The sequence below is a fragment of the Leiobunum rupestre genome, chromosome 8 (assembly GCF_980474605.1).
Source record: "Leiobunum rupestre chromosome 8, qqLeiRupe1.1.hap1, whole genome shotgun sequence".
Lineage (NCBI taxonomy): Eukaryota > Metazoa > Arthropoda > Arachnida > Opiliones > Sclerosomatidae > Leiobunum > Leiobunum rupestre.
In genome coordinates this window covers 8,965,110-8,982,960 of record NC_143391.1, presented here as the reverse complement: position 1 = coordinate 8,982,960, position 17,851 = coordinate 8,965,110, and the positions used below count along the sequence as shown (strand labels likewise).

Sequence of the window (17,851 nt, the reverse complement as noted above, 5' to 3'; positions counted from 1 at the left end):
GAACAAATTTCGTTGGAGCGGACCGAGAGATGAAAGCATTCATTAAATTCATCGTCTCCGCGAACAACAACGAACAAGTGTCAAGATGGCTCGCTGACGAAGGTACGAGCTGGCACTTGAACCCGCCTACCGCTCCCCATTTTGGAGGTCTTTGGGAAGCAGGAGTGAAGTCAGTGAAGTATCACTTGAAACGAGTTCTTGGCACTACAATTCTTAACTTTGAAGAAATGCAAACGCTTCTATGCCAAATAGAAGCTTGCCTAAATTCGCGTCCATTGACGGCGTTAAGCTCGGACCCATCCGACTTCGCCGCTTTAACACCCGGACATTTCTTAATCGGAGATGCGCTTACCGCCATCCCAGAACCCGACTTGACTTCAGAAAAGGTCAATCGTCTTTCGCGTTGGCAGTTGGGCCAACAAATCCTACAACACTTCTGGAAACGCTGGAGAAGTGAATATTTGTCGCGCCTTCAACAAAGACCGAAATGGACAACACCTAAGCCAAATCTACGCGTCGATGAACTAGTGCTGCTTAAGGATGAAGACCTTCCTCCTACCAAGTGGAGAATGGGAAGAATAACGCAACTTCATCCCGGAGAAGACAACCACGTTCGAGTAGTTTCAGTCAGAACAGCTGACAAAATATTAAAAAGGCCCGTCGTAAAATTATGTCAATTGCCCCTAGACAAAATCTTTTCTTAAACATTTTTGTAAATTGAAATCAAATATTTCAAGGCGGGCGGAATGTTTAGTATTGTATATATAACTTTATAATCTCCAAACACATGTACCTAAAGTTTTCGTATTTTTATCCACCGCGCGATCTTACATTTATATCACGCACGTTTTAAAAATGCGAGGATAAAATCGCGTGTATTTTTGGCTAACGTTTTTTAGTTTTTAAAAGAGAGACAAAATGTTTCTCTTTCAAATAAGAAGTGTAGATTTTTGATTCTCCATAAAATTCCGTTATAATTAAAGGTTTACTGTTTTATTGGCAAGGAACGCGTCTATTATTTCGCTATTCACGACATCTTCCGATTCAAAAAATTCAACATTACTTTCTAAAAGTAAGCGTTTTTTACATTTTTGAAAGCATTTTAATTTCCAATGGGCCTTGGCTGTGTCACGTGGTTACCTGGCAGTTTCCAAAGACTAAGAGCAATTCGCTGAAGCTTGTTAGTCCTTATAGTCACAATGATTTACGTTGTCATTGGCGAAACAGACTATCATAAAAAAATTAGCATTTAATGAATAATAAGTGTCAACTTATGTTTATTGTGTAACTTATGGTATTATAGGGACGTGGTACGGTAAAGTTGCAAGACGTAACAATATGACGTAGCCTATGCTTTTTCCTATAGTAAAAAATCCTCCCTCAAAATAGTGGCCATGGCGAAATTCTTGTCTTCGGAATTGGGAAAATCGAACAATTTGGGTAACATTATTTAGGGAATAGCCAGGAACGATAAATTTTTTAATAAATTAAATTAAATAGAATATCATAGAAACCGTGGAAATGATCAAAAGTGAATCGAAATTCGTTGGGGATGAAAATTTTAGGTTTGGGATTGAACGGGAATGATAACTTTTTTTGCGGAAATTGTAGCTTTCTTATCAACATTAGAAATCTCTAGCTGCATATAATTACTATTTTTATCCTATTTAAATATTTTTTATGGTTAAAGGGCAACGCAAGTGAGCTGGCAAAATGTGTGTAAAGTCAGTAAGTGCGAAATTTACGGTTGACTCTGCCCGCCTCTGCCAAGGCCGAGTGAGGGGTTAGGGGGGATGAAAAGCTTTTTCTTTTTTTGTCAGCTCACATGCGTTGCCCTTTAAGTTCTATTTAAACAAAAACGTATAATGGCCAATTTCACAAATTCGTGGTGTTTTTTATAGATTTACCAGCTTTTGATCGAGGCAAGACATCCTTGGCGACTAGGGAAGATAAAATTATATCAGAAGTAAATAGGAGAAGTGGCCCTTTAGTTGGGTTTCGAGAGGTTTAACTTTCTCGGATATTTTCGCATTTTCTAACACAAGAAAGCTAGTCCCACTTTCGTTTTGGATATAATTAGCGAAAACTTCAAACTAAAAGCTGTTGGTTTACAAAATTTTGCCCACTTATTCTTTTTGCCATCATTTGTTTATTATTATTTGTATTAGTGTTTTACACGAAGCCTTGCTGCGGCTTATTGAACAATATTTTTCTTAAATGAATGAATAAATAAATAAATAAATATTTGATCCCTTCAGGATATAGCTTGATCCAAATTCGATCCAATGTACAAAATTAGATGAAGTCATTTTCGAAAGGGACGCGCGTGCCACTTCCCCTATTTACTTCTGTTTATATTTGTATAGTTGTAAATTTGCTTATCATGTTTAAAAATCAGTTGATTTCTTAATCTACTCTTAACTAATAACTATTATATTAAGTTTTATCCACTGGTGATTAAATTTTATTGTAATGTTAACTATTATTATGTCGAATTTTTCAATTATTCTTTTTTGTTTTAGTTAATGCGATGTGTGTAAAATGGGTGAGGGTGTAAAAGACCACTGGACGCCAAAACTATTGGATAATTTATTTTGTCAACTAACAAAATTTTTGTTAAATTCTTGTTAATTATGTTCATGTATTTTACGTTATACCCCTTATTGTTAGTTATAATTTGTATTTGAATCGTTTTTGCCCGTTTGGCTTGTAGATATGATGTTGCTCTCCAAAGTCTCCAAGACAAAAGAAACTATATAACGTAAAAGTATCCAATAAAAAGGCTTCAAAATTTTAAATATATGGTTTGTTACAGGAAAGATGCCTGACGCATGTTTAAATCTATTATATACAAATAATCCACCTTAAAATCGTCAAATGCAAATGTGCAAATTAGAATTGAGACCTCCCATTATCTACGCCACTGCAACTTATTGTTTTAATTTAGATTTAGGTTTTGTAATGAATTTGATACTAGTTCACATGTATGTAGTATACTACACTTTAATTAAAATTATTATAGAAGGGAAGCTAATTGTTTGTAAAATCGTATGATCTACAATAATATTTCCATAATAGATATAACTTACATTAGGATTAACAAATGATTCAATTCTTGAAAATGTAAAGAGAACACGTTCCATTATGTTACAAAAATACTTTAATCTTCTAAAAATCTTTTATCTTTCCATTAAATATTTTGTCTGAAAGCCCATACAATCAGAAAATCGGAGATGGGCATTATTTGAATAAAACTTCATCTATTTTAATAATTAACTGTCTGTTCTTTTAGTTGACCATTATTATTATTATTATAGTAGGATAAATATTACATTGTTAGATACTATATTTTTCCGAAAGCTTATCTAGTAAACATTTTAATAGGTCAGGGTTTTCATAACTGAACTACCGATGAAAAAAAAATTACTAAACGTTTAATGATCCAGAGGAAGCAGAACTAGAGGTTTTTTGTAATTCTACGTTTCTATTAGGTACAAAGTCAAATAATTTTTTCATTGAAAACTTTATATCACGTACTGATACTTCAAAGTTATGCTGTTATCATGTTGCACACACCAGCAGATACAGAAAAACCTCAAGGGGGGCTGGGGGCGCTAAAAGACATCTTGAGCTATGGATGTATTAACAAATCATCAAATCACATGCACCCAATCTGTATCCGTTAACTTGCAAACAGCAAGGGCGTCATTGCCACCGTGGAATACCTTCTAATCTTTACAAATAACATTGTTATCAGACTTTCCATACACTTTATTTTCAGTTTTTGAATCATAATCTATGTTGTGGAATAGAAATTTGGAAATATAGTCAATGTTTTGTTTTTCAGCGATCTCAACAAACTATTCTTAATGAGCAATTAATAACTTTTATTTATTTTCGATTTTTCATTTGTAAACTAATTTATTTATGTAGTTTTTGTCAGTGGTAGATTCGAATTCAAATTAAATATAGAGACACTTATGCCATCTAGCGGAGACTGACATAACCAAATTTACCTGTACACGCGTTTTGTTTGTTTTAGTTTGTTGTAAAGAGTGTTTGCTCAATCTGTAATGGCGAAGTCACGCTAGTAAAATTATTTTGTATTAAATTGGTTTATTTTCTTTTACATATGTTGAGGTCTCGCCATTAGCAAATACCAAAAGTGACATAAGACCCAAAAGTGTGTCAACTCTACCTTTGCGTCCGTTAAAATATTTACCGAGAGCTAGTCTCACAATAGACTACATAACCTACTAGTTGGAATAGTACTAGCAACGGTTTATTTAGTCTATAGTCTGGCGCGATTTTATCTCTTCGGTTTATTCTCCCGTAGACATACGTTCTAAAACGCCTCACTCGGTGGCGCTGGAGTGGAGGAAATTTCAAATTTTGATGACGTATTTACACCCCCTCTTCCACTCCCTCTTTTTACTTCGCGACAAGCTCTCATTAAACGTTGTACCGTACTGACCGAGGGGTCGGACATTTGGCCAAATCCCGTACAAAATTTGGAAAAAAATCCACAAATCCAAAATCCACGAATTTTGCTCCCATAGACTTTGTATGACAAATCCAAAATAAAAAATCCTGGATTTTTAAAAAATCCAAAATCCCGTACACAAAACAGGCAAATGTCCGACCACTCGGTTTGTCGGTACTGACACACTTTTGGGTCTTATGTCGCTTTTGCAAATACTAACAGTTTTAGCTTATAAACTTATGGTTTTAGGCTATGCCTTTAGCAGCTCTAAATTGGAAATTAAAAAATAAAAATAAAATATATTCGTGTAACTATTTATTATATTATTTTTAAGTTTCTTTGAATAAATCCATTTTTACATTATAAATAAAATTTAGAAAGCCTAGTCATAAGTAATTAGTAGAACTAATAGAGTGTTGTCGTCTGAAACCCTGCGACGTCACCATTGTAATTTGCCTATTGATAAAAAACGGTAACTGTCATGGCGGCCACTATTAACACTACAGCTGTGACGTTACAAGTTTTCAAAATCGTATCAGACGACAACACTTAATAGATAACTAGTAGATAGGAATCGCTAACTTTTTTATCACCCCAAAAATATTGTCCGAGAGTAGGGATCGTAGTAGGTTTTTAAATATTTATTACCCCAAAAATACTACTAGTCCGAGAGTAGGGATTTCGGAGAAATGGGATTCGGAGAAATGGGAATTCGGAGAAATGGGAATCGGAGAAATGGGAATTCGGAAAAACGGTCTTTCGGAGAAATGGGAATTCGGAAAAATGAGAATTCGGAGATATGGGAATTCGGAGATATGAGCCGTCTAACATCTCGGCCGTAGGGGGCCGTGACCACCTAGATTTGTTTTGGTCGCCAATATATTTTTAAAGAAACTAATCATGTCAAGTGTCAAAATTGATATTCTTTGGTCACCAAATGAAGCCGATAAAGACAAGTAAGAGTTTGTTGGCAAAAGGTTTAATGAAAAGTTTATGTCATTTAATTTATTTACCTATTTAACTGTGTAGATTTATTACTTTTGGATCTGATCTTCGATTATTTCAAGTTAAAGACGACAGTGATGTCAAAGATACCCAAAAAACACGTCAGTTGCTTAGTAAATAAATTTCAGTAATATATGATTTAAATATGTTTTTTATTTTCAGAAATATCTGAAACTACTTCAGCTCTTCTACTTTCGGTTAATTCTGATAACCAATACATGAAAGTATGAAAGATTAATGAAAAATAGACATTTTAATAGTATCATTAAACAAAAACCTTATTTTTATAGTGTGTTGCGTGGTGTCCGAATCCTGAAATGCCCTTTTTAATTGCAATTGGTCAAGCTAATGGAAAAGTAGTTCTGACTAGTTTTGGCCATTCAACAGATAGCCACGAGCTTGTTGGAAAAGAATTTAGTAATTTTGAATAATTTTATTATTTTAGCTTAATTGTAATGGTTGATGACCTATGTTTAGTTCCAAAACATCCAAGACAATGTAACTGTATAGCATGGAACCCTGAAGAACCAAATTTGGTAAGTTGCTTAACCAATTTTTAATTATTTAGGTACAATTATAGCTGTTTATTTCTCTATCTTTAGTTAGTTTCTGGACTGGACAAAAATAGATCTGATAACGCTATTTTAGTTTGGGATATATCTCGTCCTCCAATTGAATCATACAGTGACTATACTAATACACCTGAAAGACGTCATAGCTCCATGGGCTATTCTCATGGCTCTCACGATGTTTTAAACAATACTTCAAGTGGAACCTACTTAACTCACTCGGAAATCGGATTTTCAGACTCTTGTAATTCAATTCAATGGTTTGTTACCCAACCCAAAACTCTTGTGAGTGGAATGAACAACAAACACTTGAAAATATTTGATCTAAGAGGTAAACCCAAAGCTAATTTTAATTTTTTTAAATTTAGTTTAAATAATTTACCATTGAAATCTCATCAGATTGCACTAAACCACAAAACTCAACTGCCACGAAATCAGTCTATGGAGTGTGTGTTGATCCCTATTACGAACATAGATTAGCTTCATTTTTTGAAGTAATTAAGGGCTTAATCTATTGGTTATTTGAGCTGACAATGTAATTTTTATTTCTAGAATCAAGTTACCATATGGGATATTAGAAATTTTGAAAAACCAGTTATTACTTTGAATGAAGCCAAACCAGTGATAAAAATAGCTTGGAGCTCAAAAAGGTCTATATTATAATGCGTTTTAATTAATTTTCTTAATGATATTAATATTTAACAAAATCTGTTTTAGGAGTAATTTATTGGGTTCATTGTGCAAAGATAATCATACCTTAAAGTTGTACGATATTCAGCAAGCCCCTCTAAACAGTGATGATATTGAGCCAACGGTAGTGGAGAGAACTATTAAACGTATTTTATACCCGCATGACTAATGGTATTTACATTTATTTACATTTATTTCTTCTTCAGCTCATGGCCAGCAAGCCCTGTCCTCCTTCTCTTGGCATCCCTTCCAAGAAAATAGATTGCTCACTCTTTCTCCAAATAACTCCATTCACGATTACACTGTTTTTGACCGAATTACTATCGTAGGTTTTTACTTATTAGTTATAAAGTGTGTTTTTTGCAGTTCAAATAACGAATATTTCTTAAAATTTTACAGAATTGGGCTCCAACTTCGGAACTTTTATGGACCCATGGAAGAAAAATTTTACAATGCATTGATAATAGAAACAGACTTTTTGAATGTCTCGATGACATTTCTGTAAAAATGAAAATTAGAGCTCAAATGGGGTATGGGCAAAAAACTCAACAACTTTGGCACAATGCGGAAGTTACCTCCGATGATCCTCAATTGCAAAGGCTGTGGATGTGGCTAGATGATATCCTTTAACAATATAATAATCATTAATAATTTAGGCAAAATATCAACACACCAACGCATGTCCAATTTTTTTATTTTTTGATACTTTAGACGATACTGAATAATTATGTGTCAAAAATATTTTGGGGAAATGAAAATTTGCGGAGATATTAATTTTGTAAAATTAACGTTTTTTCGCGTTTCCTTTCGCCCAAATTCGCGATGGGCTTAAAAGATATAAATATGCATTGTCCAATTTTATTTGCGGAAATGGTTAAACTCTTAAATTAAATGTTAGTAAAACTTTTTACATGGCCACGCTCCTCTGCAAATTTTGGTAAAGCATCTATCTCCAAACAAAAGACAAGTGTTGAAAAATACTAAAATATAATCGTAAACAAAGTGTTTAGTTTAGCTCTCGTGCTGGGGGCGCGTGTCGGAACCCCAACCCCATTCTTGCTAATCACGATTACCAAGAAAAAAAAATACTTTGTCCCCGCTGAATATAGCACAAAATAGAAAATTTCGTTGTCCCTACTAAAACAATAACGCTAGAAAATGTTAATTTTGGTTAATTTAAAAAAATTAATTTCTCAGAGAATTTTCATTTCCGCAAAATAATTTTGACACACAAATGTTCAGTATCGTCTAAAGTATCCAAAAAATATTGGACGCATAATTTATTGCTCTAATATATAAATTCCTTAACTATTATCTTTACTAGTGAAAAGTTTGAAGGAAGAGAAGCGATTAAAGGTTTCAACACGAAATTCCTTGCATGATGTAAAATATGAAGGTGTGCGTTCCATTATTTGCGCAGATGTAACACTTTCGGCTATTCATAATACTTGGGTCAAGAGCGACGAAATTTCAATTCCATGGCAAGGATTGGAACGTTTAGGAGCACCTAGTATTCTAGTTTACAAATCCGACGATAGGTTAGTGATTTTTAACTCTTGATTATTTAAGAATTTAAGTTTTAAGTCTATCTAAACCTCACAGAGAACGTGCATTACAGCTTTGTAATTGGGGAAGTGATAATGATGGAAATGCTCTTAGTATTTTGTTAGAAAAGTAAGTTACTTTATAAAAATAAAAGTACCCCTAAACATATCATTATTATTGAAAAATTATTTTAGACTTGAATCAGCGAAGAAATTCAACAGAGCAGCTGCAATTGCCGTTTTCAATCTTAAGTTGAGAAGGGCTATACAAATTTTAGGGAAAGGAGCTTTAGCCAAATGTGGTAATTTACGATTAGAATTTATTTTAGCTTAGTTTCGATCTTTGCGTAATGTAAATGTATATTTTTTTATTTAGAAGGAGAATCTAATCTAAACTTTGTAGCTCTGGCACTGTCCGGATATACGGAAGATCGGCAGGCATTGTGGACTGAAATGTGCCAAACATTAAGACCACAATTAAAAGACCCTTATTTGAAAGCCATGTTTTGTTTTCTGACTAGCGACCATCATTCGCATTACGAGGAAGTTCTTGTATGTGTCATTGTTAAATATGGGAATTAAATTGAAACATAATACTAATTATATTATTCAGTGTGAAACTGGTCTGGATGTCCGAGACAGGGTGGCTTTCGCTTGTACTTTTCTCCCTGATTATAAAGTATTTAATTCATTCAATATTTTGAAATTCCTATTTAGTTTTAATTATTTTTTGTCATTGTCAAATAGCTAGCTGAATTTCTCGATAAGCTTACAACGAAAATGATTGATATGGGAGATTTAGATGGAATACTTCTAACTGGACTAACTAAAGAAGGCTTAATGCTATTGCAAAGTTTCGTTGATCGAACTGGTGACGTACAAACAGCTAGTTTAATTGTCCTTCAAAGTGGTAGCCCTACTCTGTGCCAAGATACTAAATCCTTATTATGGGTTGAAAGCTACCGGTTATTACTAGATAGTTGGAAACTTTGGGAGCAAAGGTATTGTTTTTACGATTGACTTTGCTTTTTATTTTAAACCTGAATAGTTTTTCTTTTAAAATAGATGTTTATTCGACGTTCAGTGGTATAAAGCGAATCCCTTGCTATTTCCACAACAGCAAGTTTATGTTCGGTGCAATTATTGTGGGAAATCAATCTCATCACATTTGCAGCAGTTAATGGGGCAACTTCCTGGAAATAGGAATTTCTCAAGGCTTAATATGGCTGCTGCTAATAAAGGGAAAATCAAGTCTTGTCCTGGTTGTAGAAAACCATTGCCAAGATGCGCTTTGTGCTTAACGAATTTAGGGACCCCATCTGGAACATCTTCAAAGCCATTAGGACACGACCATGAAATGAAAGGTACGTAATCTAATTCTTCATCACAATTTTATCATTATCCAACTTTTCTGAGATCCTAATACTATTTTTTCGTTATATAATTTCAAATGTTTTTCAGACACTAATCCTAACCAACAGAAGCTTAGTAAATTTAGTTCCTGGTTCACTTGGTGCCAAACATGTCGTCACGGTGGTCATTCATCTCACATAGTAGAATGGTTTAGGTAAATAGAAAAACTTCGAACAATTGAATTAAGTCTTAATTTATTTCTTCTGTAGGGATCATTCGGAATGCCCAGTCAGTGGTTGTACTTGTAAATGTATGACAATGGATTCCCCATCTGCGATTAGCACTTGTGGAGCTGTTTGACAAACTTTTATAGACCTATTTCTAATAAATTTTCAAGGACACCTTGTACAGATATGTGAAAATGTACATAATTTAATTATGAAAATATAAAATTTACAGCAAAAAACATATTAGTCATTTATTGGGTAGTAATTGGTATGTTTATCCATCAGTTTCACAACTTGGTTATATAAATCGTTATCTGAAAAGAAATCAATTTGGAGATATCTGACTGATGGCTATGTTTTAACTTTGACTTACTAAAAGCCTCTTCCGGCTTATCCGAAACAGGAGGAGAAACGTATTTAGTGCATTCGATAGATAGATCTCCATTGACTGTTCCTTCAACTTGTATTAACCCATCAATATAATCTTGAATCTGTCCAATTAAATTTTCAAATTCATCTAAACCAATAGTACTACCTATTCATAAAGAACCTACTGGACTATCAAGTTTTATAATGATAATTTGGTCATCAGTAGATCTTAGCTTAAAACTTCTGCCATTTGGATTTGCCTAAAGATATTCATTTTACATGAGGATATGTCTAAATAAAATGCTCATTAAACACACCTCTAAGAAAGTTCCTACAATACAAACAGATTTTCCTCTATATTTGTTCAAAAGGTTGCCAATAACTCTGTGTCGTACTTTTTCCTCAGTCATCATAACCATAGTGTAGATAGTAAATTTCTTAAAACCTAACAAAAGAACGCCACTTTGATTTTTGTAATATATTCGGAGTTTAACCGCGGGAAAGAGGATTATTTTTCTGCCAATGAGAATTTTTTGGTTTTAAAATTTCTCGATACGTGGCGCCTGGAGCGCGTCAAAATTCTGAGAAGGAAATCATTGAGTTGGGAATATAGTACTTCTATAGTCAAAATTTGTATTTGATGGCGGGGGGCACTTTCTTGAAGCAAAACAGTTATCATTATTAGCGTCATCTACCGCAAGTTAGCAGTGAGAATAATTTAAGCCAGTGGCGCTATCAACCACTGGCAGACAACATTTAAAAAAATAGTATTTTATTTGAAAGATAGGTGACGCTACCGACTAATGACAGCTGTTTCGGTTTGTACATGATTTCAAGAAAGTTATCCTCAAGACCCCAGCCCAGTGGCGTAGCTAGGAAAATTTGACCCATGGCAAACCATAGAAATTGCGCCCCTTCCCCGGTGGTCAGAGTTATAAAAAATGGAATATAAGTGAAACTTTATTGATTTTTTAATAACTATAATCTTTTATTGTACAAGAAATATTGTGTAATTCGAAACCAACTTATAGTGTTACCTTCCAGGCTTTGATTCACGAAAATTTGTCAATAATATCGTCGAAGTCTGTTTTTACACACAATCCTTAGGGATTTGTGTGTATTACGATCACCTACTGTGTAGACGCCGCCCCCATCGCTGCCGCCGCCGCGGCCGTACAAACGATTGCTCGCGGTACGTTAGTGGTACAAAGGCGATTGATATCTCAATCGGTAGGCACTATTATAGGCTCGACGGCAGTATAGTAATTTTTGGGATCGGAGCCCGAGAAGTTGGGCAAATTCCCAATTTCCTATTTTTGATGGTTTCGCTTTGTGTGGTAGATATTTTATTTAAAAATAAGTACGATAACGTTAAAAACTATTTTTGGTTAGGTTAGGATACAGCGGATATACAATTTCAGTTATATCAGTAAATATTAAATTTAAGTATAGTTTCCTTGTTAATTTACTGGACCCCAATTTTCGCGGTTTTATATTTCCGGCTAAAAGTCTACATAACGTTCCTTAATTTAAATCCGATTTTCATGAGAGTTATATTTTTTAATAGCTGTGGTTTCCATATAACCTACATTTGGAACTACGTTGCTTAATTTTAATTCTAAGTGAGGTTTTTTGTACAGCGTATACGGACCCCCGCAACTTCCGACATTGTAAATCCGCGTGTCTATAGAGTTCTAAACGCCAGTTTCCTTCTCACATTTTTCAATGCCGTTCGCGCCGAGCTTTCAACGTATGCCCAGAAGTAATTATAACTCAACGTTTTACGCCCTTTTTACGCACGTCGTACGACAGGAAGAAGGTAAGTAAGATTTGATCAAAAATCACAAGTTTTGTTACTTCTAGGCCCATTCCAGCTTAGGTTGCAGTTGCGTTGAAAAAAGTTAATTTTAAGTGAGTTAATTAGGCATTTCACGTCAGACCTGAATTCTTTAAGCGCTGAAGCTAAATTCGCATTCCATTGAAATCCTGCCTGAAGTAAAAATAACGTATGACCAGGCGCGTAATAAATAAGTGTGACCCTAAATATTTGTTATGCCCAGAAGTTAAGAATAAGTGTGCCACTAAATATTTTTATAACCAGCCGCCGTACACACGATTTTTAATTTTAAGTGAGATTTTTGGCCAATTCACGGGACCCCACAACCCACGTACGCACCATTGTCATATTTGAATTTCGTGCCAATTGATACAGGCGTAGAGCTCGTCGTTTGGATACGAAATATCAGTTTTATTTGTTTTTATCCATAGCCGAAAATATCCGAATAAAAAGTTACATTAATTCGTTTTATAACCGCAAATAATATTCATAAATAATTAATAACCGAAATTTTTATGAATAATTAAAAATTTTCCGGTTAATTTATCTGTTCCGTCGAGCTCTATAAAGGCGCCATCTAAGTCGTTACTTTATTTCCAAAAATTGGTAACTCGAAAAATGCGATTTGTCTAAAAATTAATTTAAATTAACGTGTTCACGTTTCGCTACCTTATTTCCAAAACCAGGTAACTCGAAAAATACGTTTTCGGTAAAATTCCTCTTGCGATTAAAAGTTACATCAGGGGGATTGTGTGTACTTAAATGTCCGGGACATCTGGTTTCCATTTCTTCTCTCTCGATACTTAGCAAAGCAAGTTCACACAACCTTCCTTTGCCCCATGCATTTTCCAGAAAGTTACCTAAATCTAATCTCATCTTAGAGAGATATATATAACGGAAATATAAACATTCAGAGAAACCTAAAACACAACACCAAAGCAGACCACCAAAAAAAATGTAATATATAATTTGGCGCCCCCCGTCAAGTGGCGCCCATGGCACGCGCCATGGCTGCCATACCCTAGATACGCCTCTGCCCCAGCCACAGCAGATATACATTGTGACTCTAAGACTAAAAGTACTATATTCTCAACTCAATGGCTTTTATCACACCCATAGAGATAGAAAAGAAATATACGCACTATTGTATCCATAGAAATCTCATAGGTAACTAGAATGCTGCCGCCTACGGCCGAGCTTGACGCCAGTTCGCCTTGAACCTTCAGCCAATGAGAGGCCGTAGAGTGGTTCCGCCAAGGAGGATAATAATCCTCCTTCGATCCACTACTATAGCGGGAGATAGGTGACGTCATTCTCTCTGGTGACATTAAATTCTTGGCAGAACCACTCTTTGAGCTCTGATTGGCTGAGATCTGGCTATCGTCTGCCACGGCGTTTGGCCCATTTGCCAGTTACACGGCAGCATTCTAGTTACCTATGAGATTTCTATGATTGTATCTGGCGAAGTTAACCGCGAGTGCCGACCCCCTTTTCGCCAATGTAGGAAGCCATGAGATGGGCAGATTACGTGGCGCCATCGACGCGCGGTGAAATGAAATACATTATACCTTTTGGAAAATCAACTGTCATTTGATGTAAACAAAGGAAGGATAGATGGCGTTGCAAATTCTGCCCATCTCTGCTTTAATACATGCGCGGGGTGGGAAGAATTTTCCCGGTCAGAAACAGGGGTGCCTTAATGCGGTAATCTTCGCTCTATTTCTTTTCTATCTCTATGATCACACCATCACACCTGTTTAATGCCTTGCATCATGTGATTTAGCAAATTTTCTTAGAAATTGTTAAACTGCTTATTGTAAAGGGCAAGTAACGTGGCCATTCTATTAGTTTCACTATTGTCATTGCTTTCATTTTAATCGCAACATTTAAAATAACATAGAAGGTAACGAATGACTTTGAACGAAATTGTTTATATAACAAACGAGCTTAAGGAAATGGTATTTTATGTAAATAGCTAAGGCTTATGGGTCTTTGTGTTACTCATACTTACGTGACCTTGGAATTAAATCTTAAGGCATAATGAGTATTTGAAACAATGAAAATATTCTTGACAGTTTGTAAAACTATTATATTATAACGTAGGTTATAAGATTGATTAAACATGTTGGACGTATTCAGCCATGTTTTTGGCCGAAAGTCTAATAAGTCAGGAAGTCAGTCTCAACAATCACAGGATCAAGATGGATTTGAAATTGTTGGTGAAACTGGAAGTGATAGAACCTCCATTTCATCTAACCAGAGTATTGTAAATGACCCAGCACCTCCGTATCAAGGAATGGTAAGTTATTACTTGATTTACTCTTTACTTTGCATTAAAAATCATAGACTAACAGATTTTGTGTCTATGTATGTTTCACAGACACCGTTAAACAAAACAATGCCATATGGACTGGCTCCTTCGTATGATATATCACATAACGCGAGGACCGCCTTTACTTCTCCATTGGAGAATGTTCCTTTTACCCTTCATCCTAACTTACGAGTAGCAGAGGAGATGAAGAAATCGTGGATTAATGTGTCAATGTGTTTAACCGCTATAGATAGATACAAAAACTTGGAGCAAGAAACATATTATAGCTTTGAACTTGAAAACACCGTGTTGAATGAAATGAGTCAAGCTCAAATTTAAGTTTGTGTAGTTTTGGTTTTTAAATGTGATTTTATAAGAATGATGCTAATTCCTAATTATCTCTTACTCAAAAGGTATAATATATGCCGAATAATGAAACTAAATGTGTCATATACAAGAGCAGAGGTAACTCTATAGTAATCTTTTAGTCTTCAGAAACTAGGTCCCAAAATATTTATTTTTATTATTTATATACTAAATGATAAGATGTATTGTCATTTGATAACTATGGGAAACCTACTTCACGGATGGCCCATTCTTGACTCTATAAAAAATTAAGAATCGCATTTTACTCCATAAAAACTGTTAGATTTCAAATTTCCATGACATGTGTCAATATACATGATGAGAAACCTTTGCCATAGTCCCGCAGATGTTCTTCTCCTTTTCCATGTGTGCTATGCAGGCAATCCGTTATTGGGGATTTACCTTAAAGGATTGTCTGTATATATAGGGGCAAGTATTGAGAATTTGAGACTGAGCCATGACAAAGGTTTCTACCTGTATTAAAGATCTAAACACAAATTTTCACTGATTTAAAATTGTAAAGGTGTTAAATTAGTGCCAATTATTCTGTTATTAGGAGTGAATCAGCTTATATTTTACGCTTGTGAAAAACCATTGTGTAATTGTAAATAATCTTATTTTCAAACTTAAGTGAATATTTTTTATCTCAAATATGCCATTTTTTAATGGGAAAGATAAACCTTACCTAATTAAAAAATTCATAATTAAAGATCTGTTGATTGTTGGTTTTGTTCATAAACATCTATATGTTCAGGAAAACTTATGAAGAAATTATTTTTGGTTCAGTCAGTACGTTAAGCCCTATATTTAGTGTTCATCCAGAGTTTACAGACTGGGAAGAAACTAGAAACATCTTAGTAACATAAAAATGCCTAGTGAAATCAAGTGTTCAATGAAGCCTTTTTGACACATTTGTGAAGTAACCCTGATGTTACTGATATTCATTTACTAACTTCTGTTCATAAATAATTTTTTTTGTGGTAATTTTGGTGCAGACAATGAACTTTCCACTCAAAATAATTCCAACTGAATCTGTGGAGAATGCTCTTTGTTCTGGAAATATTAGAAATTCAAATGAACCTGATCATTGAAATATTTAAGTGTCATACTTATGCAATTTTTATACACGTATGGTATAATGCTATAACTTTAAACTGCGAACCAATAACTTCAAAAATTAACCATAATGTTATGTTGATGGATTCTTGCCAGAAGTAAATGAACCGAAGTTATCAGACTGCTATACTCCCCATGTTGGGGGCGTTTTCCTTATGAAGTTACATTTTTACCTTGAATTTGAAATTTTGCGCGCTCCTAGGCTGAAAAAACCGATTTTGTTTTACCATTTTTCATACATAGAAATAGCTATACCCACAATTCCCGAGTGCAATTTATCCCGTCAAAAGACGGGGATGGAAATCAGCTTTTATTTCACTCGATTTTCATAAGGAAAACTCCCTCCGATTCTGAGCGCTATTTCAATAACTTCGGTTCATTTACTTCTGATCTTGCTAAATGGATTTTTAAAATATTATTCCATTCACTTAAATGTGAAATATTTTGCTGACGATAGTTCGCGCGCTCAAGCTGAAACCTATACTTGTGTTTATACAGGGTGTTTCAATTTTGATCACCCAAGACATTTATTTCAAAACTATATAACAAATTAGAATCGATGGATCTCAAAATTCATTTTTTCGTGAAAATACGCCGCCATGTTAAGGTATAAAAGCGTGTAAGCCTGAATAACCTCATAACGACCAAACGTAATTTTGAAATCGGTCAATTCGGAAATTTTCAAGGTATTTTGTTCTATAGGTATTTCTATAAAATAAAACAAAAATATACACTCTTTTATGAAGTTGGCCATTTCATTACAGCCCTAATTTAAAATAGTACAGGCAAGGGCGCCTGCACGTGCTCATCAGCTCGAGACGTCGCGTGCACTTGACCGCGTGAAGCGGCCTTGCATGCACTATTTTAAATCAGACCTGTAATAAAACGGCAGCTCTCACAAATAAGAATATAAAAGAGTGTATTAAAAGTGTAAAATGTTTTTCTCTACGTCACGGGCTTAAACTTTTTAGCATTTTATTGGCACGCGCGTCTCGCACATGGAGTTAAAATTTCAAAACCTTTACCGATTCGAGCGCGTGCTCTCTATCTTCAATAGCTATAGATAGTGACGTAGAAAAGAACATTTACACGTGACCTCATCACGGGGGGAAAAAGCGCAAGTTACCCTGTCAAAGGCTAAGTGAGACACGAGAATTAGCGGACGCTAAACGGCGACGAAACGCGTTTTAGAATAACACAATTGGGAGTAAACATTTGAGACATAGGAAGTGTCATACCATAAGTCTATAATATTGTTCCATAAGTTTGTCACTTTCGGGAATATTTTACTGAGAGCTGGTAACGGAATGACGTCATCACAAGAATAAGATCTCCCCCTAGCGAGGCGCTGTCAAAGGCTACGTGTGACGCGTTCATAAGCGGACGCAAAACTGCGACAAAGCCCGTAATGCAGTCTGTCTTGTGAATAGCTCTCAGTAAAACGTTTGCATGTGAAGAATAGGAAGTGTCACACTTTTGTACAATATTATACACTTCTGGTCATACTTATGGAAAAATATTATTTACTTTTGGTATACAAAAAAAAGGCGTTTTACTTCGGGTAGGAGGAATTAGGTTTAATTAAAGGTTTTTCACTTTGATCAGTGCTGCAACCCTTCTCACACTAGAGGTCCTTTGAGATGCCAGAGGTCGAGGCTTTATTGGACGCCGATTGATAAGTGCGGCAATTCTTTCCTAGCCGAAATGAAGTTGTTATTTGCCAAGAGCTTCGTTATCGGAACAAGAGCCGAGTCGCTGCTCTCAAAGCTTGGTAGGGTAATCGATAATTCCGTGTGACTGATATGATTCCGCTCTCTTATAATTTATAGGCAAACGTCAACGGTATTATTATCCCATTTCTCTTTGACATCATCTAATACTGTTCGCTCAATTTCTCCCAAGCCCTCAATTGCTCAAGATTAAATTGTGGAAAGTGGAAATCGTAGCGAGAATATAATCGTGTCAACGGGCGGACATGTAC

General features: G+C 35.0%; 3 protein-coding genes across 3 annotated transcripts; 2 read left to right on the top strand and 1 right to left on the bottom strand.

Annotated features, from left to right (window-relative positions):
• The first annotated feature begins 5,274 nt into the window (after positions 1–5,274).
• Positions 5,275–10,110, top strand: mio (GATOR complex protein mio). The gene is made up of 20 exons (XM_090156327.1): positions 5,275–5,439; positions 5,513–5,589; positions 5,651–5,712; positions 5,779–5,905; positions 5,966–6,024; positions 6,091–6,388; positions 6,457–6,551; positions 6,610–6,707; positions 6,775–6,893; positions 6,954–7,072; positions 7,147–7,366; positions 8,069–8,285; positions 8,350–8,421; positions 8,487–8,593; positions 8,668–8,843; positions 8,905–8,970; positions 9,039–9,292; positions 9,357–9,655; positions 9,753–9,858; positions 9,914–10,110. Exons 1-20 carry the CDS (start codon positions 5,384–5,386, stop codon positions 10,002–10,004), a joined length of 2,718 nt encoding a protein of 905 aa, XP_090012453.1. The 5' UTR covers positions 5,275–5,383; the 3' UTR covers positions 10,005–10,110.
• On the bottom strand, positions 10,048–10,742 carry LOC149932334 (replication protein A 14 kDa subunit-like). The gene is made up of 4 exons (XM_090156328.1): positions 10,558–10,742; positions 10,426–10,500; positions 10,245–10,362; positions 10,048–10,185 (listed from the first exon to the last, which is right to left on the bottom strand). Exons 1-4 carry the CDS (start codon positions 10,657–10,659, stop codon positions 10,115–10,117), a joined length of 366 nt encoding a protein of 121 aa, XP_090012454.1. The 5' UTR covers positions 10,660–10,742; the 3' UTR covers positions 10,048–10,114.
• A 3,112-nt stretch (positions 10,743–13,854) lies between these two features.
• Positions 13,855–14,809, top strand: LOC149932333 (uncharacterized). Its single transcript, XM_090155915.1, has 3 exons — positions 13,855–13,980; positions 14,181–14,376; positions 14,458–14,809. The coding sequence occupies exons 2-3, from the start codon at positions 14,200–14,202 to the stop codon at positions 14,725–14,727; spliced, it is 447 nt and encodes a 148-aa protein (XP_090012041.1). The 5' UTR covers positions 13,855–13,980; positions 14,181–14,199; the 3' UTR covers positions 14,728–14,809.
• Positions 14,810–17,851: the final 3,042 nt, after the last annotated feature.

Coding starts and splice junctions, on each gene's coding strand:
- mio (XM_090156327.1), top strand. CDS start 5,384: ATGTCAAGTGTCAAAATTGATATTCTTTGGTCACCAAATGAAGCCGAT. Junction 5,440..5,512: donor AATGAAGCCGATAAAGACAA/GTAAGAGTTTGT, acceptor TTAACTGTGTAG/ATTTATTACTTTTGGATCTG. Junction 9,293..9,356: donor TGGAAACTTTGGGAGCAAAG/GTATTGTTTTTA, acceptor CTTTTAAAATAG/ATGTTTATTCGACGTTCAGT.
- LOC149932334 (XM_090156328.1), bottom strand. CDS start 10,659: ATGGTTATGATGACTGAGGAAAAAGTACGACACAGAGTTATTGGCAAC. Junction 10,501..10,557: donor TTGTAGGAACTTTCTTAGAG/GTGTGTTTAATG, acceptor GAATATCTTTAG/GCAAATCCAAATGGCAGAAG. Junction 10,363..10,425: donor TTATAAAACTTGATAGTCCA/GTAGGTTCTTTA, acceptor TTAATTGGACAG/ATTCAAGATTATATTGATGG.
- LOC149932333 (XM_090155915.1), top strand. CDS start 14,200: ATGTTGGACGTATTCAGCCATGTTTTTGGCCGAAAGTCTAATAAGTCA. Junction 14,377..14,457: donor CACCTCCGTATCAAGGAATG/GTAAGTTATTAC, acceptor TATGTTTCACAG/ACACCGTTAAACAAAACAAT.